Source organism: Monopterus albus, unplaced genomic scaffold (genome assembly GCF_001952655.1).
Source record: "Monopterus albus unplaced genomic scaffold, M_albus_1.0 scaffold115.1, whole genome shotgun sequence".
Taxonomy (NCBI): domain Eukaryota; kingdom Metazoa; phylum Chordata; class Actinopteri; order Synbranchiformes; family Synbranchidae; genus Monopterus; species Monopterus albus.
The window spans coordinates 1,269,333-1,291,332 of NW_018127995.1; the positions used below are offsets into that span (position 1 = coordinate 1,269,333).

Genomic DNA, 22,000 nt, shown 5'->3' on the forward strand with positions numbered 1-22,000 from the left:
TGTATTTCCATAAGTGGGGTAAAACTATGGAATAATTTAAGTGTGGACATAAAAAATAGTAATAGAATTGACGAGTTTAAACATAAATATAAAGGTATGTGTCAATCAAGATATATGCAAGAACAGGATTAATGATTAATCAGGTGTAACATTGTGGGTGTGGTGTAAGAATGTTAACACTATGTAATAATTCTACTTGTGTGATGTAGAAGATAATTATCATAGTATGTAATTATGTAAGAATGTTAACAATTTGTAATAATTCTTTAGTATATCACTAGCGTGGTGTAGAACGTGGTGTATGTAGAGATACTGCTTGCAAACCAATGATGTAAGATGATGTCATGGGGTAGGACTAGATAAGTCTGACTTCTTCCTACTCCATTCAAGCATGTACTAGGTACAGTATAAGCAAATTGATAATGCATTTGTGGATATGTGTGAAATTATGTGTGTTGACATATTGACTGTCTTTACATGTTTGAAAGAATAAATCAAATCAAAAAAATCAAAAAACTTTCTCCTTGGGGATCACCTCTCTCCATCTCTGTATCTGTGCTATTTGTCTGTCTTTATTTGTGTACCTGGTTGTCTGACCGTCTGATCCACCTTTCTCTTATTTCTCTCCTCATATTTAAATTGATGCAAAGAGCAGGCTAATTTTGTGTGTAAAGTTGTCAGCTGTGGTTGCGTCACTTCTCAGTCTAATCACAATTACGTGTGTGTGTGTTTGTGTGTACAGTGTAGTAGCTCCCCACCTCCCAGGTCTCGCAGCGCCCCCAGCAGGCGTCAGTGGTGATGTGCAGGCCCCTGCAGCCAGGTTTCTTGGCCAGGAAGGTGAACTCCCGGACTGCACAGCCAGTGAAGCGCTGCAAGTTGATGGCCAAGGCCTGGTGGCGAGAGTCTGGCTGAAGACAGTTCCATAGCAGAAACCAGCACAACACCAGTCTGGGCCTCCTGGGGGAGGGATTAAGATTAAAAGAACATGGTCAGATTTAAAGAAAAGATGGACATAAATGAGAAAGAGGCAGCTTAAAGAAAGATTATTTTTCAGTGATATTCATCTTAGAGATGAAGGTATTAACTGGGATGGTGTTGCCAGTGATGGTGACATGGAGCAGGGCACTATGAATGTTTTAGGACAGGAATCATTTATATTTTGCAGCTTTCATAACAACACAATTCAAATGTTTTAAGTCAAATCATTGTGTTACATCAGCGAAGAAATCCTGCAGAGCTATAATCATTTTCAGTATTTAAAGTAAGAAATGTGTTGTAGATCATGTTAATTAGATTCTGACTGGTTGGACAAACTCCAGGGAAACGGACCCCAGCAGGACTTGATTTTGATTGGCTCCTATCTCTAAAGGCAGACTGCACCTGATACTCTTTAATAAGTCTTTAGCTGACTGGAATTTCCATCTTAACATTGACATTTGACTCCTCGAACTATAAAACCACAATCTGGACATCCCATAAATGGCCAAGAGCATCTAAGGACAATTAAACAGGGTCAGCTTCCTCAGAGCAGGAGGTCAGCAATACTCCAAAATATCTCTCCTAGTGTACCAGTCCCCAAAACTGGTTCCAGTCTGGTAAATGTGGCTGGATAAGTACAGTAAGTGAAACTTTGTGCTCAGGACAGTTTTCAACATGAAGTTGGCCTGTTCAGCGTTGTCATCAGGGCTGCTGTCAGTTAGAGGACTTCATTCAGTATCAGTACTCCACTTTGACTTTTAATGAAACAAATTTAATTAAACAAAAACTAGGGGGTCAGAAGTGTGACTCTCCTCATGGCACATGGTGTATTTAGATCAGATGACTCAAATCAGTGGCTGCTACCGACACCATTATGGGCAGAACTAAAGTAACTGTACTGAATGTGGTCTTCAAATCAAGTATGTCTGTTTCCTTCCTTTCCTAACAGGATCGCTGAGGTGGACCCCACCACAGACCTCAAATCCCAAAATGGTGTGTGCAGTAGTATGATGATACTGCTGTCTCTCAGCTAGACAGGTCTGCAATGTAAGAAACTGACAGGTTTTCAAGTATAACTCAAATCTGTAAACTAGAAGAACTTTACTGACAGACTCACTGTGCAGACTGTCGCTATTATTTATATGTTTACATTGCTGTGCCGTTTTTGAGAAACCATTCCTACTACAGGGTCAGCTCAGCAGCTGTTGTGGAGCTTCTGATCATTTTTCATAAAAAAATGTACATCACATTATAGTTCCAAACAGGACAAACTCCATCTGCCGATGAAGATCATGTGATTATATCACACGAAGCTGAAATTAGGGTGAGATTAGCTTTTAGGGCCAAGGAAGAACCTGAGCTGTTCTGTTGGAGTTTAGTGTACTGTACGTAACCCCAGTGTATCTGTATTGAAGAGATTATCCAAGTGAAATTAAATACATTGAAATAAGCTTTTTTTGTATTTACTCACCACTGTGTCTTCTTCCTTTGTAGTGTCATCTATAGTTCAGGTTGTTGCTGCCAGACCAGCAGCTGTTCTCACTGTTGTAGCCTGTCGGCCTGTAGTATCAGCTCTGGCGTTCCTCGGCAGTGTGGATCGCTAACACAGTACTTGTCACTGTATGTTCCCCAGACCTGAACCACCTGCTAATGGATCTGACAGTATAAGCAGGGGATTTTATCGTCCTGTGTCCTGCCAGTCAGCAGCTCCGGTCCTCCACTCAGTCTCCCTAAATCTCCTTCTACCTGTCGCTGCCCATCTAGTTAAGCCACCGTTTTGTTCCCACTCCATTAACTTGATTAGGCCTTTTGTTCGTAGTCATCCACATGGAAGAGGGGCAACAACCTACTCAAACACAGCCCCTACCTGTGTCTGAGCTCAATTAGCTGGCTCCATGGGCCGACCCTACTCCTGTTCTCACATGTCGACTGTGATGACTACACCCCTGAGCTCCAGCACTGCTGTTTGCCTCATTCTGCCATTTGCTCTCACTTTTCAATGTCTTTTTTAAAATTTTATTTTTGTTTCTAGTGACATTTCCACAGGACATTTCTTCACATGTTCAGTCTTTACTATATGGATCACTGACTTAAGACAGATGCTTGTTGGAGAATGCATCAGCCCTTGGAGGAGACTGACAGGAAAAGGAGAAAGGAGACAAGGAGATGTGAAGAAAGGGGATGAATTGATTTGGGTGAGTAAGTGCCTCATCAAGAAATTACCACTGTCAGAGGCCCTGAGGGCAGCGTGTGGAACCAGCGGAGCAGAGCTTCTCTCAAGTAGTTTGGGAAATGAATCTTTAAGTAAGTAAAGTTTGAGGTTGAGGCCAAGCAATTAAAGTTAGATTAGAGAATAGTGGAGAGGATGAGTCTGGGACAGGTTCTTCTCAGACGCCCGCTCCTCCTCCTCATCGTGAAAAAAAATTACCCATCCGGAGGCTATTATTGAACAATGTGCGTGGTGTGCAGTGGCAAAATGCATGTAATGGGCTGAGAATGGTGATCACAGTGAGGTTAATTGTTACCCAGCACAAAGGGCAGATTCCAACAATCCAGCTTTTGTGTAATTAGTTACAGATTCTTAATGAAAGTATTTTTTTTAGCTTCATTGTCTTGTCATGCTTAATTCATCTTCATTTAATCCAGCCTGACCAAAAGAAGCAACTAGGAGCCAATGCTGAGGCTAGCTTCTTGCCTAAAGGCAGTGGCAGGGAGACTCGTAATACTGCAAGCAATGTGCATGTATTTAAGTGAGAAAGGAAATCTGTGTAAGCGCAGTGAGAATACAGAGAACTCCAGTGATCATAGCAGTGGAAACCAGGATCTCGTTGGTGCGAGGAAACAAGGTCGACCAGGCACCCACTAAACCTGCAGATAGGTGACAAACAGCTTTCAGAGCAGTTCATCAATCCAGTCACTCCAGTACCGCTTGTTCGGAGCTGTTGGCAGTGTCACAGACTTCATCAAGGTGAAGTTTGAGGGTGTTCAAACATGAGCATTCTGGAACTTTTATGTCTAAATCTGTTTAAAAGCTTGACAGCTGATGAATTATCAAGATGATGAGGACCACTGTGTGATATTGTTTGATGCTCCACAACAAGCAAGTAAGCAAAAGTGGTCTGCATTGTACTCAAGAGTAAAGTGACTGCCTTCTGTTCTTAAATGTGTCTAATCTATTTGAATTAGTGTAGTTAACATGGAACTGAAAACACAGACACCGACTAAGATGTTACAGAGCATAAAGGTCATTAATGACAGTTCATCTTTGCTGGTGCAGGACTTCGTTGTGGGTTTTGCCTGCAGACATCAGCAGCTTGACAGTAACATGATGCTGTGCTGACCTCTGGTGCTCATTTGCAGTACTGATATTTTCCAGAGATCTGTGAGCACACTAGTCACTATGACATGAGATAAGACATTTCACATTATCCAAGCTGCAGCAGTAGTTCTTGCCTCGATGCTATTTTAACCACTTTTACATTGTCAGAAGTGTCCTCGTCGTCTGTCTCGATGGCATATTTTTAAGGTTTCAGTATATTTTTGTTTTTCATATATGTGGAAAGCTTTATTAACTAAAAAGCCAAGTGCTGATTTGCCTCAGCAGTAATGTTTTGTGTCAGTGCAGTTCTTGTCAGCAGCTAAACAGGACTGACCATAACTTTGGGTTTTAGCTACAGTAGCATTACCAGTGGAGCACTGTACCCTTAGCACCGCATTAACTCAGTCAGCTAAGTGACTAAGTCTACACAATAAGTTCAGGCTTTGCTTTGTGTCCACTAATAACTAGTCGAATAATAGCCTCGTTGCTTGTTTCTTAGTATATTATCTTCCCTACATTTCAGTCTATGAACTGATGAGATGAGACCAGAGCTGCACTCAGGTTCCAGGGTGACCTGACATGAGTTCCATTAATGGTAAATGGACTGTATTTTATATAGCGCTTTCTCACAGTGTGTTGCACTGGCCAAAGCTTTACAGGAGATCATACACCATTCACCCATTCACACACCAATGATGACAGGCTGCCACGCACCGACACTAGTCAAGCCACCGGGGGCAATTCAGGGTTCAGTGTCTTGCTCAGGGACACTTAGGCATGGGGGGAGACCGGGAGTCGAACCACCAACTTGCTGGTCAGGAGCCATTTAGTTTCCCTGTAGTACCCTGGTATGGCTCTGGCTCCTCTGGTGACAGTCCGACCATCCTGCAGCTCTGTGGGCTTCAGGTCTGTCAAGCTGGTCTTCAGGTTTCATCTCCACCAACTACAGGGCAAAATTTGTTCCTCCACACTGGAGATAAGTTTTGCCTGGACCTGCATCTACATCACTGCTTTGCTGCATGTAAGTACAAGCAACCTCTTGAATGTGTGTTTATCTGAAACTTAGAGTGATTACTTGTATCTGCAGATGTAAAGAATGCATTGGCTTTTGACTAAATGTTATTGCTGTCATCCCTTCTGATTCCTCTGCTTTGAGAGGCAAAGCTTATGAATGCTTTTAGACCTGCAGGGCAGTCTTTGTTATCTGCTTTGTCCAAAAGTCCTTTGGTCTTCCTCGAGGACTTGGTCTAGGGCTCTGCTGAACTGATCTGAGAGCAGCCATACACATGTTCCCTGCAGCTATTTTTGGGCCTGACAGCTTCACAACACTGACACTGTCTTTCATTCCTGCAGACAAGGGGAACACACTTTCTGGCATTTGAAGGCATACAGCACCATCTATATGTTTGAAAAACTAAATGGGTTGAAAATACATATTTTGTATTATGATGTACTAACAGACTGTTGTGTCCTTATAATGTGTATTACTCATAAATGCTCAAACATTTAAGTGCCAACAGAATAAATGCATGATGTCGTCATCATCATATACAGTATTTGTATAGATAATACATTTTCTTGTCATATTCATAGCATAACATAGTTTGGTACCATGTTTAAAATTGATTGACTTTGTGTTATGATGATTGTTTTGACAGGGATGTAATGAAGAGTGAACACACCTGAAAAGTGAGTTTTAGTTTTGGAGACGTGCAGAATAAGCACCTTTGGAAGCCGGACAGTGTCTGATTTTCAGACAGGTGGATTAAAGTTTGGTTCCTTAAAAAATGTTTTTGAGAATGTACAATTATGATATGAATTGGTAGTGAGGACAAAGTACAGTTTCTAAAAATGAGTACACTATGTTGTTTCATAGAATTAGTGTCATTGAACCGAGCTGGGAGCTGGGATCTTTGCACAAACTCGTTTGGATGGTGTTGTGGAAGGTGAGTTTTTTAGGAATGTGTTGTTTTGCAGCAGAACCTTTTGTTTCGACTTTAAATGCACCGGTCCCCTCTGTAACTGTTAACTTCTAATGGAAATAACTTTTAAACTTTGTGGAAAATGTGGGGTGGAGGGGCATCTGGGCTACCTCACTGAACCTGGTGCCACCATGACCTGATCTCGGATCAGTGGAAGAAAGTGGATGAATGGATGGAATAACTTTTTAGACATGACTGACCACTCAGTCATCCAGGTCATAGTAAACTGAAAAAACTTCTGAAAAAAAATCAACTGGACTAGATTTCTAGGTCGAAGACGTTTCACCAGGCTTCATCAGTTCATCAGTTCAGAACTGATGAAGCCTCTTGGATGAGAGGTGAAACGTCTTCGACCTAGAAATCTAGTCCAGTTGATTTTTCAGTTTTATTAGACCATGTCCTGTTTCCCAGATGTCGGTTTCAGAACACTGGACTCTGTTTGTTTATTTGTCTTCAGCTGTAGAATAATCTAGAGACAGTGCCTGGGTCACAGAGCCTGTTAAACCATTTCTGTCATGTGAATCCACATGTTCCCAGCAAATGGATAACACTGACACAACCCACTGTTATACAGGATCTTTGAAATGAGCTGGGAATCATCCTGGATTAGAAAGGCATAGTGGGACCTGGTCTGATTGGTGGCATACTGGGGACCTGGTGGTCTGAGCAGCCAGCTGACCTGGCCATTCAGGAAAAACTGGGTGGGGGCTGTGACCAGCACCTGCCTTTCTGCAAGTGCTGGGAAGTAACACTCAGCAGTTTTTCTTTGTTTTGTTTTTTTGCAGCATTAATCCAAAATATCTTCCTGTATTTTGTCTGTGATAATCTGCACTGCCATAGTTTTTAAGCTCTTATTTGTAGTTGTTTTTTTTTTTATGTAGGGCCCTAGGGACAAGGGTGTGACCTGGCATGAGGCATTAGTACCCGCTCTATATTCAGTGTTTCTTTGTTGCTATTAATGTTTATGTCAAAGGGAAATGATTGTGGCATTAAAACTCACCAAGCCAGGTCTCAGCGACTTGGGTGAGTATGTTAAAAATGACACTATGCTGAAAGCCTGCCTGCAGGTTATTTGTCTTAAATTGATCTCTGTGTTATGTTTTTAGTGAAAGAAACCAACTGCCTCTCCCCTGTGCTATTGTCATATCTGGGGTGTGTCTGTGAGCGCACTGTGTGACAGGTTCAGATTCGTTTTCACACACACAGTACAAATACGTGCTGGAAGTCATTTAGAGAGCTAATAGGTTCCATTGATGAGGAGGAGGAGGAGGAAGCACAGGAGCTGGGGGTTCAAACCTGAAGCTGCGAGGGAATGTGGTAGATGTGGTTTTCACAGGTGTTTGTTTACACCTGTTGTGCAAACTGGACATAGGCAGGGTTGTCCCAGTACCTCACATCAGTTCAGTTCCACCTGTGTTGTTTACATGTTCAGGCTGCATCCATTTCATTCTTCACTGTGCCAAGACAAATATTACATTTTGGTAACATACATTATTCTGTATTTTACTCAGTACAACAAAGTCAGTGTCAGCAATAAAATGGGCTAATTCAGAGCTGAATAAAAGGGCCAGGGTCTCTGTGGTGGCACGAGAAGCACATTACAGTGAATGAGGGACCCTGACTGTCTATTGTTGTGTTGTGTAAGTGGAGGACATCACTCCCCTGTTAAGGATCCTTTGCTTTGTGCTTCCCAGCATTTTACATCTACAATACATGCACGCTCACTCCTAATCCTTTTTATGAGTTAAAATCTTTTTGTTGCTCTGTCTTTTTTCTCTCCTCTTCACTTTATAGGTTAATCTCTCTCTTGATTCACTTGAGTCTTGAGTTCCTCTTGATCTCTCTTCCTCTGTTGTGTCTGTTCTTCCTCACTTGTTATTTTTTAACAGAGCTAAACTGCTTAGTAATTATCATTTTCATCTGTGGGTACCTCTACAAAGGTGGTACCTTTGACCTGATGGCAGATTCACTAAAAAGGAGAGTTGCTTTCATTTTCCTTACCAAGTGTGACTCATACAGCAGCGTTGTGCTCTGGTTAGAGGCCTGAATCCAAGTAACAAGCTTAAACTGGTTGTTTTTATTACAACAACGCTGTTTTGTTTTCATTAGCAGCACTTTCTTTTTCTTCCTGTTATGTGTCTCTCGTCCTCGCTTCCTGCCCCCCCCGTCAATCCCTGTTCACTCTCACTCCCCTGGTCACTTGTTCTGCAGCTGATGTGAAGCTTTGCGATTCCTCAGATGCCATGTTATAGTGGTTTAAACGTCCCCATCATGCACACATATACTTCTCAGTGTAGGTTTATTTCACTGTGTGTCCACGTGCCCATGTAAACATCCAGGGCAGTTGTGCATGTGTTAATAGCTGGAGCACTATTGTGTAGCTGTTGAACAGCACTGTGGTACAAACCTTGGACAAGCATGTGGAGGTGCATGGTTTGTTTTAGTGCACTTGAAGGCTGGATGCATCTTCACTGGTGGGCATATGATATCGCAAAGGGACCTCTGACATTCATCTTTGCACTTCTTTAATACTACTGGAAGTAATAGGTTGGTGGTGCTTGAAGTCAGTACAGCAAACATCAGGAAGTTGATTCAACATGATGCCATCTGATTAGTTTGGATGAGAGATGACCTGCTACTGTTTGACCTAATCTGACATTTGGTCTGATGTGTTAGTAAGGCCTAGTGTTGCTTCACACTTTATTTTAGTCTCACTCACCTGTCCAGCCTCCTGAACTGTCAATCATGTTTGTGATCAGCAGAGAAAGACATGCATGGCAAATCAAAGGCGCTGCTAGTTTTTTCACATTGTGATTTTAGGCAGGTGTGTTTGGAGAGTTGCCTAAATGTCACACATTTTTCTCAGCACACTTATTCATGTCTCAGGGCGAGATAGAACAAGACAAAATACAGCACAGCACCAAACCTGAGCGGACAGGACAGCGTTACAGTTGATAAACTCCCCACAGACTGTACTTTAGAAGTTGTTTCTGTTGAAGCTACATTTGTGTCTTTGAATGATGTGGCTGCCACATTCAGTCAGTTTTTGTACGTTTGTTTGTTTTTTTTTTACTCTTCCGCTGCCTCATGAAGCACTTTTGGCCTAAACAGCAGTAGTAAATGGTTTTATACTTGTGTATTGCAGCAAGCTCAAATTGTTTTCCCACTATTTGTCCGTTCACCCATTCGCCCTCACATCACTGGGGGCAAATGGGGGTTCATCATCTTGCTCAAGGTCACTTCTTCATTTGGACCGGAGAAGCTGGGAATTGAACTGCCAGCCTCCTAGTTAGGAGACGCCCCATGCTACCTCCTGAGCCACAGCCACCCCTAAACAGTGAAGGCATAGAAAGCTAAACGCTGCTACCTGTGTGCCAAGAGGGTTTCCAACTAGAGATCAGGCTTCTCAGTGTTTCCACACAACGAGTCAGGTGTGACTAGATTTTGATGAAGGTTTAGGCTAAACTTGACCTCAAGCTCCATGTTCCCTGCACACAATCTAGACTGCCACTGGATATCAAACCTTTAGCCATGCAGATAGCGTTGTCCTTTCCTTTTTAAGCTGCACTACACCGGACCGCACTAACACTGATGTAACCTTTACTCTGTTTTCCAGAGCAGTGCCATGCTTCCAGGAGGCTGTGGGTGAGAAAGCATGTCGTCAGACTACTACTGTGGAGATGATCTGGTGGAGCGGGGGTCCATCCCCCTGGACATCGACAACGTCCACATGCTACTGCAGGGTCAGTCTCGCTCCATCTGGAGAAAACGTGTGTCACACACATTAGACTTTTTGTGGCCGGGTGGTTTTACTGTCCTGTCTTTATGTTTGTTTTCGGGTTGTCCGTCCAGCCCGTTCTTGTGAGTGTGATATATTTCTTTACATTTGGCACAAGTGTCCACTGGGACTCAAGGATCAACTGATTAGATTTTGGTGGTCTATGGTCACAGTGACCACGTGTCTGTCACATTCCCATGACGTTGACTGGTTGGGAGAGCTTTACAACTGTGAGGTGGCAATTCTAGGTAGATTTGTTTTTTATTTTCAACATTATTTTTGTGGGTGAAAGTTCAGAAGAGGTATTTTTTGTGGTGTTACTTGGTCTCTGTTTCAGGTGATTGTAGCTGCCCTGGTGCATTTGTAGGTCAGTGATTTAATTCAACAAGCTGAACTCAGTGACGGCTTATTGTTCGTGGCCTCTGCTCACACTGGGAGGAAGTGTAAAAAGAAATGTCTTGATTTCATTGTTTTAGCTCGGTTACTGTGGCAACTAAATAACTATTATGCCTCAGTTATGTGTCCAGATCAGGGGGACAGTTTGTCCACTGCTGAAAACTGAAGCCCTGCTCTCAGAGAGACATGTATAAGCCTCTATTTCTCTATGAAGCCTCTTCCGGCTCTTTTAAACCAGGAACTCACAATAAGACGAAGTAGACTGCTTTAGATTTTATAAAAAATAACCGTGCTGGTTTATTCAGAGGATCACAGGTAAAATTAACATTACACGTCCAGATCTCTCTCACCATCCACCTGCGCGCAGGCAGCTTGGAAAGATGATCCGAGCCTGGACCAAGAAACCTATATAATCTTAATCATTTTGGGCTAGCCCATGCTACGCAGGGCGTCAAACCGTGACGTCACCTGATATGCCAGCCTGCAGCTGACTATAACGTTAGCCAAAACATGAGGAAAAGTCAAGGTGTGTGGCTGTTGTTTTCGTGGTGTGTATCTAAAACAATTTGACATAACATTACACAATAAGACAAATATTAAGACTAGCATTACAGTTAATACCAACAGCTCTTTGCCTGCAACCTTGGCCTACTTGCAGTCTGCACTGCAAGCACATTACTGAACAGTTACCAGCCTGAGCTAGTCAATCTGTCTCCACTAACCATTTCTCTAACAAATCTCTAAATATCTATCTAACTAAGAAATAACCTAACACATGCTTTTCATTATTATTATCATTATTTATCATCATATTTATGACCTCTATTGTTAACAGTTCTCTGCCCACCAGCTTGTTAAATACTAGTGGGAAAGTCTTTCTGTCTGTGTATAATAGAAATAGTAATGATGAAAGAGTGCTCCTAAAAATAGCTTATGTTGGGTGTGTTCAGTGTTTGTATCAGTAGAACAGATACTTCTTTATACACAGTACTGTACATGTAATCTGGTTTCATTATGAGGCTTATTAACTGCATCAGAACAGATAGAAGGTCCAAAGTGATGATCATTTCATGTTGACGAGATGACCATAATCCTGCTTGAAATACGTTTTTATTATCTTATCACGTTATTCTAATAACAGTACCAATCTTCATCACCACTTCTCCATGAGGTGACTGACGATGTGTAAATACAGCTACAGTTTAAGAGAAGAATCGTGGTCTGTCCACCTGATCCAAGCACAGCAAACACAAGTCTAAACTGACTCGCCAAAGAGTACAAGTTTAAGAGAAGAATCGTGGTCTGTCCACATGATCCAAGCACAGCAAACACAAGTGTAAACTGACTTGCCAAAGAGTACAATGATTATTGTGGACATATTAAAAATGGCAACTAAATCAGCTTTATATGAAGTTTAAAAAAAAAAAGAACAGTGTTGAAGCAGAGCTGATTCATTGAGATGCTGTGTAGCTTTAACTCTGGCCACAGGGATACCATGGAAGTATGAAGGAGCTGTGGCTGAGATGTGCATTGAGTTGCTGGCTTTATGGGGACAATGGAGAATGAGGACTGGATTATATGTGAGGCTCTTCATACAGTCACTGACCTGAATGACTTCGTTGAGCTTTACACTGGTGTGTGATAGTCAGTGACCAAACCTCTTGTGACTTACACTGGTCTTTAATGCTGAAACTTCTCTGTAGCCTGTTTATTGTACTTGTAAAGCAGTTTGTGAAAATATAATGCACAAATTCCTTCGATGGTAATAAACAAATGATGTCCGAAATGGAAATGACCGAAACTCTACTTCTCTGATTATTTGAAAATATATGCAGGGTTGGTTTTTTTTATTGTTGGCTTCTTGGTTGTGTTTTCATAAGAAACTTGTTGCTCTGTTTGCAGTTTCCCTCTTTTTCCAGTCTTCGTTTATGATGAGCCATGCAGGTGTGAGGGTGGCACCGATCTTCTCATCTACACTAAATCTTAGCACGAAAACAAATAAGAAAATTTCCCAAAATGTTGAACCACTGCTTTAAAGTTAAGCAACGATTAAGATTATGTGTATAAGGAACTGGCATTGATTTAAAGAAGTGAGACGTGATCTTTGGTTCCTGCTGTCAGAGTTTGAGGTAGTTTTCTCTAATAACATTTCTGTTATTAGCCTGAACAGGAGAATGTCTGCTTTGATCACACCGCCTACAGTTGACTGCTCTCTTATCCAAGGTGACACAGTCTCTAATAATGTTAGCTCGCTAGGAAACTGAAACTGTTGCACTCAGTATAAATGGTTTGTGTATAGCATCATGATCTTAAATCCTGCAATTTAAATGTGCAAAGTGCATGTAAAGTTAATCTTGACACCGAGTATTTCTTCTTTTTCAATAGTTGAACAAGAACAGATTCAGAAGCGGACCTTCACTAACTGGGTCAATGCTCAGCTGGCAAAGGTGGGTTGTGTCTCTGAACTCTGACCTCAGTCAGACTGAGGTGACGGAGTGATTTAAGGTGGTTTGTTACTGTTTGCCACACTGGATAAAAGTATTAAGAAAGGTTTTGAAGGATCAGGCTACAGTAGTTTACCGAATATACAAACTTATACTCTGTTCTTACTGCAGGCATTAGTATCTTCGCAGTGAGTCTACTGATCATTAACACACCATTAGCTTGGTCGCATTGTAAATGCAGGGCTGAAACAGAAGTGCTTACCATAGCAAAACTATCATGTTTCTGTCTTATAGGATTTTTTTGCAAATGAGACTTTTTACTCCTCATTGTCCCTTATAGCATACACTTAGCTGTATCTATATAGTCTCCATTACTACTGAAATAGTTCAGTTTTCCCTCAGGGATAAGGTTGGTGCAGCTTAATAAAAATGCAGGAACGTAGGAGCATGTAAGGGCGTGACATGATTGATCACCTGCTGTACTCACATTTACCCCCATATTCCCTTAAAATATAAAATGGTTCTGTAATTAAATGGTTTATAAAACACCTTTTGGGCTGCTCACTGCCTAAAGCAACTGACCTCATGGAGCAAAGCAAACTAAAATAAATGCACGAGGCTTGTGATGCTTCATGAGAGATCTCAGACCCTATAAAACACAACTAGATCCTACATTTAATTATCATTACAGGGGTTGTCCCAGTCAGGAGCTCGTGTTTACAGAAATCCAACAAGGTCTGAATTTGGCACAAGGCAGCATTGTTGCAAAAGGTCACTGTCTTGTTTTCAAACTACCTCCTGCCTCATGTTGGAGGTCAGCTGTGAATATGACAGTGGGGCGGGGGTGGGGAACTGTGTATGTAAATATAGAACTGTGGGGCAAGGTTCACAGCACAAAGACAGACAGGAACAGTCGGCCACCGCCCTCCCCTTCCCCTCACCACCTCCCACCAGCCACACCTCTTCAAACCACCCACCCACTCAGTGTTGGCCTTGAGTGGGAACGCTGCCAGAAAACTGAATGGTGGAGATCACTGTTAATCCTTTGGTGTTTGTTCACATTAGGGCTCATGTTACAAAGCACATGGTGTCACATATGGATTGATTTCTTTTTGGAATGTTGTGTGTCCACTTTGGAAGTGTGCAGCAGCTTTTTACTTTTTTGCATTTATAGTGACGCAGTTATATCTGTGACCTGCTAAAACCTGGTAACCTCTGGGCCGATGTAGCCGTAATGAATACATGCTGCTCTGTTACTGGGCCATGAAAGGAAAACTAGAACAGTGCACAAAGTAGAGAAAGAGCTACAGTTAAATTATAACAAGTACAATTGACAAAAAGAGTGTGAATATTGTCACAGAAGGAACATTTGTTTACACCAGGCTGTAAACAGCTTTCTGATTGGTGGTTCAGACCTGGGCCAGAGAGACTCTGTGTAGTTACGGTCACATGTGAGTCTTGTATGTGCATGTTGTTTATTGCTGCTTCATCTATGGCCTGTCAGATGGTAGTCAAACTAAAATAGTCATCCGTATCAGGAGAAGATTTCAAAAGGCTGCCAAAATGTCAGCTTCTCTGAGACAAACAGGCCTTTTTAGCTTTAACACCACATGTTAAGCTTTAACTAATTAGTTTTGTTTGGATACCACAAGGAACAAGTCGTCTTTTAGCTCAAGCTACAAAAACAAAATTCCAAAGCTGATTTTCTGGCAGTTGCATTATGTTGCAGAAAAACACTTTGTAAAACTACTACAAAGTTCTTACATCATAACTTTTGCTACATAATATAAAGAGAATATAGGAATGTTTTTATTGTTTACTGCGTTCTTGTAAGGATGGCGTATTTTACAAAAACTAGAACATTCAACAACTGTAACCAAATATAGAGAAGACGTCCACATGTTGCCTTGATACAGGTACAGCTCTCAGTCTCAGTGCCTTGACAGCTACAAGTGTAAATGTGAATAAAAGGAAAGACAGTGCGTCTGTGTGTGTTGTGACAGCGGAGGCCACCGTGTATGGTCGTGGATCTGTTCAATGACTTCCGTGATGGCTCCAAACTGCTGGACCTGCTGGAGGTGATGAGCAGCCAGCGCATCGTGAGTTCTTTTTCTACTCAGCCTTTAACTTGTTTTCCAGTCGTAATGTGCCAGGAGTCTGATTGTCTGGTTGTGTTTTGCAGAGTCGGGAGCGAGGCAGGGGAATGTTTCAGCACAGAAGCAACATTGAGAAAGCCCTCTCGTTTCTGAAGAAGAAATCGGTAAATGTCACGTTAAAGGGGCCCTCTGACTGTCGACCCAGAATTTGTGGAAGTCTGAAATATTTTCCTGTTTTCTCCGCAGATCAAACTGGTCAACATAAACATTCCTGACATCACTGATGGAAAGCCGTCCATCATCCTGGGCCTCATATGGACAATCATCCTACAGTATCATGTCAGTTTAACGTTTCGTTTGTTTTATTCCATTGCTTGTTAATTTTTCATTTTTCTATCTCTGCTGTCCTTCTCACTTCAACGCATCACTACAGCTGTCAGATAGAAAGCTTGTATTGTTTATCACTTAGCTTCTGTCTCAGAAATATAGACCAGTTTGAAACCAGTTTGAGCCAGGTCCAATTTACACAACGAAGGAAACCTAATGTAATGCTAACAATTAGCCCAGTTTATTGAATATATCTTTTATTAGCCAGTGATGGTTCCTTATCTTTCTGGAGTGTTAAGCCTTTTAGTTTTTTCATTGATAGCGGTTTCCTGGGCCCTTTCTTCTTTTCTTTATTGTCCCGTTTTAAATCGTTTTCATTGCTTTACATCAGTATAAACACCTCAAATGATAAACAGTGTGTTGGTGGTTCTCTTAGATCGAGGAGTTGGCCAGTGGCCTATCATTCGACTCACGTCAGTCCTCCATGGAGTCTCTGAACAGCCTGGACTCACGCTCCACCCTGTCAAGCCGGTCAGCCAGCAGCAGTCCGCTTCCTCCCAGAGGCTCACCGCTGCACCACCGCTTCAGGGTTTCTGCCAAGAAGGCCCTGCTTCTCTGGGTCCGGGAGCAGTGCCACAGGTAAGCACTCAGTCATCTAAATGGCAAAGATGCATCGGTGTTGCCAAGCCAATAATAGTCCTCTAATAAGGACACTTGAACATGTGGACCGGAGAAGCCGGGACTCAAACCATCAACCCTCGGGTTAAAAGATGACCTACTCTACCTCCTGAGCCACAGTTGCCCGTGTGTGCCCACCACATTGCTTTGTGCACTAGGCCTGCAATATGAATTACCTATGAATTACAACAGTAATAAAATGACTTGTTTCCATCAGAGCTGGCTGCACAATAAATGTGAAGGACTTCAAAGCAAGCTGGAGGAGTGGAGTTGTCTTCCTGGCGATCCTGTACGCTCTGCGGCCCGACCTGGTGGATCTGTCTGAAGCCAGAACCAGAAGCAACAAACAGAACCTGGAGGAGGCCTTCTGCATTGCAGAGAAAGAGCTGAGGATCCCCAGACTGCTGGAGCCTGATGGTGAGTAACTGAACTGTATTACCTTCAGCCAGTTCACAAACTACATGACCATACAGAAGCAGGAACACATTCTATATGACAAAGGTGCATGGATACTGGAAAGTCACCTGTATAAACAGGTGACAGTAAATTTCCATAAAAATATTTTATATTAATTGCTCGTTCTGTTAGAAGTTACATAACAGTGTGAGGCTAGCTCATTGTTAACATGCCCTAACAGATATAAGTCCATATAGATGTATTACAGGAATATTATACAAGGCTTGAAATAACAGTGTGAAGTAATTCTCAATTTGTTGTATTTTAATGTGGTATTACTTGTTCCCACTCTGTTCAGTCATAAAATGCACTACTCACTGCACTCATGGCAAAGGCAAAAAAAAAAAAAAAAACTCAAACTCTGCAGTGTGGGAGACACATTTCTGTTCAGACTGGTTCTTCTCTGGGTAAATAGAGCTTGATATAATGTTATATTGACATTATAAAGCAGTGATGAGCCATCCTGCTGCCCATTATTTGTAGCCCCACCTTTGCAGTCTTGATACACACTGTATTCCCGTGTCCTTCCATCACCCATACCGTCCCATTTCACCCTATGTGCATTTTAACACATTTCGTAAACATGACAAAACATATCAACATAATTTGGGATTTTTTTTTGGACTGGCAAATAAGAGTCAGTTCATTTTCATTTCAGGCTGTAGCTATAAAATATCACAAGGGTCAACTGCTTTCTGCACAGGAACGCATCAGATTCATGCTGATGCAAAAATATTCTGTCAGACTCACACAGATTGGCCATGTGCTTAATTTTTAATTGATTAGCTTGTCTTCTGCTCTGCGTTCTACAGTTAAACTTGGTTTCATGAATGCTCTCTTTTATCCATGTTTACTCCATAGTGCATCCTCTGTGCCCTCTGGTCTGCTACGGACACTCAAACACTCTTGTCTAAATAGGACTCTTCTTGCCAAAAATTGGATTTTTCTTGCCAAACAACTTGTATCACAGCAATTAATGTGGCGCACTGTGACTCTTTGTGAAAGTGTGGCGAACGTAGCCTAGTACTGGAACTGAGCCATACCCGATGAGCCTGAGGGCAAGTGGGATGACGTTCTGGCAGTCTGCTGACTCTCTCGCTGCTTGTTTGCCTCAGTCGTAGGTGAAACCCTCACTTGTTTCACTCTGCTCTGCCTGTTAAGTTTATTAGCAGGCCTTAGAGATTTAAAGACAGAAGAGCTACACCTCCATTCCTCAGATTCCAGTATGAAACTCCACCTGCTTCAGGTTGTTTATGTCTTAGTCTAAAGCTTTGACAGTGCAGTGTGAGGCTAATCATGGAGGACCTTGATGTCGATGCAGATGTGGACGTTCGAGACCCTGATGAGAAGTCCATCATAACCTATGTGGCTCAGTTCCTGCAGTACTCCAGAGACCTCCCCGTGCCAGAGGAAGAAATGCAGGTCTGTATCACTGTATCTTGTTCTACACAACAATTAAGCAACAGGGTGAACCAGCTGACACGGTAGCAGTGTTTGCAGGAATGTTTCCATGTCGGGTAGCTACTAGTTCTGACAACCAGCTGAGGCAGAGTTTAGGATTGTGCTCAAGGTGCTTTCAGCTCTTTAACGACTGCGGTGCACTGTCACCAGAGTGAGGATGTGGCTCGGCTCAGCTCTGTCGGTGCTCAGTGCACGTTGGCATGTTGATTTGCATGCCAAAAAAAATAAATCTAGGTGGAAAAAGTTTTTCCATGCCTGAGTTGCACAAAAAGGTAGTTTCAACAACATCTAGATGACTTTACTTATGTGTAATAGGTTCAAACTACACTTTGGATTGAAGTCAGTCATGGTCTGTTGAAACATCTTTATATGCATCTAGATATCATATAAAAGTTTTATATTTCAACCTAATTTTACCCATTTGAACCAGGCTGTCTACTGTAGCTAAGTGTGACCTGCACATCTGTGCTCTAAGCATGTTTGCAGAGTTCTGACTGATGACTCTGCACTTTTGCCAAAGTCAATATTTGAGTGTAAAGATGGACGCACACTGTATGTGATGTGTATGTACACACATGTTGCGGAGGAATCCTCATAGATATAAACCAGAGGGAGGGTTTTTGCCCACCAGACTCCACACTATGGTCTGCTGAGATGTGATGCATCTCTGTGCTATCATCACACTGCCGTCTGCAGTGTGATGATAGCACAGTTTCTTACCTCAGGTGCATTTTTCTGTCATTTCTAATATATGCAGATTCAGATTTATCGGTGAGAGATTGGTATCAGCTTCCAGTAATTCAGCCAGACTTGAGAATGTTTTTGGAAATTGCTGTGAAACAAGTTGCAGCCCGCAGAGCACATTTGGTAAAACTGTTGCATATTTGCAAATTGTTATATTTTAGCTGTATCTAAGTTAAATTAGTTAAAATAAGTAAAATGTTATGTACATGTTAAAAAGTAGTGCATGTCTCAGTTTTTGCCAGTGTGTGTACGTTGCCCCTCAGTCATTTGCCACAGTTCCTTTTTGCTTGGGATTTGACTATTTTCTTAGTATTCTTTTGTCATTCTCTCCTCTCATATTTCTTTCCTGCCCTTCTTCCTCCTAGACACAGTATCTGACTCCTGCTAAAAGCCCTTCTCCTGTCAGCCTCCCTGTTCACTACACTCCTCTGCGGCGGGTAGCCCCGCCTGTCACAACCCGCCACTGCTTCATCCCCTAATTTATTTACCTCAATTCTCTGAAGTTACCTCAGACTAAATAATAATGGTTGTTTAGTAAACAAACTATACTATATTAACTATACTAAACTACTGAATAAGAAAGGAAATGAATGTATAATTGAACTACTTAATAAAGACAATAAAACAATCAGTAATGTTTATGTATGCTAAAGAAAGAGAAGGAAGAAAGAAACTGTTTTATAATAATATGAAGGATATATAAATATACAAAAAAACAAAAGAGCAGAGTCACGGGTTGGAAAACAAACCCTGATTTCTAAATGTTTATCGGACTCTGCTTTACCTCCGACAGTGCCACACCCCCCTGTCAGTGATTTCTCTGTGTGTGGAGAGCCTCTGGTTGCTGGTTTGCAGTTGACAACCTTGGTACTACTGTTTCATATGGAGCAAATCAGCCATAACCAACCTCCACAGCACCAATAAATAAGTTTAGATTTTGTTGCAGATGACTGTATTTTGTAAAGACACACCAGGGAAGTTGTTCATTGGAATAACGCTGCGTCTGCTTTTAAAACTATGTTGCTTAAAACCAAGGTTACCTTCTGGTCACATGATGGTTCAAAACAGGACTGATCATGCAGAATCAAACTAGTTTGCCCTGTTCTCTGGGAAGAAATCCAAAGCCACGGAGAGGGTGTGTTTCCCAGCCTCCTATGAGATGAGTAAAACCCCTACGGGCTGAGTCTACAGCACAGCAATCACTTCCACTTATGACAGATGAGTCTGTGGACAAAATGCCGGCCAGCTTGGGTTCCTGACAAGATATCAGCATGTTCATATGTAGCTGCTCTTTAATCCACACTCTGTTGTTACTTTACCCCCAAGAGGTGCCATTTATCCTGCAGTGTTTGTGCAAGATACACTGCAGGAGGACAGCACAGAACCTGGAATTTTGTAAAATGGCGAGTTTTGTTCAAATATGAGAAACGTCTAAAACATTAAGAATATCTTGTTCTAAATAATGCACAAAATTTAAAAATGCTACTACACATAAGTAACAAAATCCCCGTTTGCAGGAGAAGATAAGGGGAATAAAGGTGTTTGCTGTACGTGTTGCAGTGTTCTTTTGATTAAAAAAACAACTCTGTCATCAAAACAGAGTTTCATATGGGCTTGCTCTGCTGCTGTGCACAGACTCGCTTTAATTACAAGAAATTCTAGCAACCCACATGCTGTCCTGTTTTGTGTACAGTCTCTCATGTTGGTGCCTTGTGGGAGTGAGTTATGCTTAACTCATTTGGTTTATCGCCTAACGTTAGTCCTACCAAAGTAGAACAGCTCCTCTCTGCAGCTGTCCTTCAACCTTTAGTTGCCTCCTGTTCTGGCTTCCACTGGTTACTGTCCATTCCATTGTCATGTGATGCAGATAAACAAAGAAAAGTTATTTTAGGTTTTAATGTTTGGGTATAAAGTTGTGGTCTGGTTTGTTTTAGTTATCATAAATGATAAAGTACAGCCACTGTCAGCGTCTTTGGGCTTCCTGTAAGCCGCCTGCACAATTAGACAGTGTTTAGCTGTGGTTTCCCCTCTGTTTTGACCTGTGCAGACAAGATCGCCAAATGAAACTATATCACTGATCCTGATTAAGATGTGTTTGATCATTTACAGTCAGTAACTGGTTTTTGCTTTTCATGTTACAAGGTGACACCTGATCGCAAGGCACAGGAAGTGACGTGCTGGTTGGTGCAGGCCTACAACGAGCTGCTGGAGGGATGGGACTCCACAGAGGGGGAAAGCTATTCACAGAGATACCATGTACGTTTCTGGCTCCATCAAGATGTGTTGGGCCACAACCTTACGTTGTGTGTATCACTGCATGTCTCATGAACTGAGGTGCATTGGTATTGTGTTACTAAGAGGCCTGTGATCCAAGTTGACAGCCTCTGTCAAATGCTGATTTTTTGAACATTCTATAAATACTGTTGTTTAACAGTACAAAACAAAGTTCAGGTGAATGTTCAGCAAAAAAAGTGGATTTACTCTTTTTGTTTTTTAGTTGACCTCACAAGAGTGACACTAAATGTGACATTATCTGTCCCTCAGGTATTTCAGACTTTTCTGGTGTCCTTTAATGAGCAGCGGAGTCCCATCATACCTTTGCTAACGGCAATGAGACGAAGCCCAAATCTGAGCGAAGAGCAACGGGCTCTCAGAGAGGCATGGGATGCCCTCATCGGAAAGGTCAGTTCCAATCAAATCTACCCAAACCTGTAAACTACTGTATTGCTGTTACTGTTTGATATTGATGCATTTTAAGTTCTTAATGTGCTTTAGGTGTGCTAGTTTGTGGTTGAGAGAAATTGTTTGTCACTCTCTCTACATCTCTATTTCTAATTTAGCTTCGTGAATACAAACTGGAGTTGGATACGAGTCTTCCAGCCCCCTTGGATACGGTGGCCTGCTGGCTGCTGAGAGCAGAGGGGGCTCGGGCTGAGGAGGACGGCGAGCCTCAGGACCATGGCCGTGCTGCTGACGAAGCCAGGGAGAAACAGAAGCTGCTCAAAGTGAATATTTACTGCAGCTGAGCCTTAAACTTTCAGAAGTGAAATAAAACTGATACTGACTGAACAAATGCAGACTCCTTGGGCAGGGTTTTCTATGTTGAACATAAAACTAAAAAGCTCCATCTGCTAGTTTACTGTTCTGACAAAGTGTTGACATGCTCTCTTCTCCTACTCTACTTTGGGAGGTGTTGATATGTAGACTCTTGTGAGCATATAAATGAGCTTGTGAACGTGCTCACTGCTGAGTATTGCTCTAGGTTTGCCTGGATGAGATGCCGCAGCAGCTGAAAACCTTCCAGTCCTTCCAGAACTCAGATGAGTATGGTAACATGATGG

General features: G+C 42.0%; 2 protein-coding genes across 2 annotated transcripts in view; one reads left to right on the forward strand and one right to left on the reverse strand.

The window, feature by feature from the left end:
* gphb5 (glycoprotein hormone subunit beta 5) overlaps positions 1-4,381 on the reverse strand; it is an 8,340-nt gene extending 3,959 nt beyond the window's left edge. The window contains exons 1-2 of the mRNA XM_020611589.1: positions 2,450-4,381; positions 759-957 (exon numbers count right to left, since the gene is read on the reverse strand). Of these exons, the coding sequence (XP_020467245.1) occupies positions 759-957; positions 2,450-2,478 (228 nt within the window). The 5' untranslated portion in view covers positions 2,479-4,381. The remainder of the gene's footprint in view (positions 1-758; positions 958-2,449) is intronic.
* Positions 4,382-5,159: 778 nt separating this feature from the next.
* The window catches only part of LOC109966616 (nesprin-2-like), a 22,357-nt gene continuing 5,516 nt past the window's right edge, over positions 5,160-22,000 (forward strand). Inside the window, exons 1-13 of the mRNA XM_020611571.1 lie at positions 5,160-5,318; positions 9,896-10,022; positions 12,839-12,900; positions 14,901-14,996; positions 15,080-15,157; positions 15,240-15,332; positions 15,757-15,959; positions 16,216-16,415; positions 17,776-17,876; positions 20,802-20,915; positions 21,204-21,341; positions 21,500-21,664; positions 21,922-21,998. Coding sequence (XP_020467227.1) covers positions 9,935-10,022; positions 12,839-12,900; positions 14,901-14,996; positions 15,080-15,157; positions 15,240-15,332; positions 15,757-15,959; positions 16,216-16,415; positions 17,776-17,876; positions 20,802-20,915; positions 21,204-21,341; positions 21,500-21,664; positions 21,922-21,998 — 1,415 coding nt within the window. The 5' untranslated portion in view covers positions 5,160-5,318; positions 9,896-9,934. The remainder of the gene's footprint in view (positions 5,319-9,895; positions 10,023-12,838; positions 12,901-14,900; positions 14,997-15,079; positions 15,158-15,239; positions 15,333-15,756; positions 15,960-16,215; positions 16,416-17,775; positions 17,877-20,801; positions 20,916-21,203; positions 21,342-21,499; positions 21,665-21,921; positions 21,999-22,000) is intronic.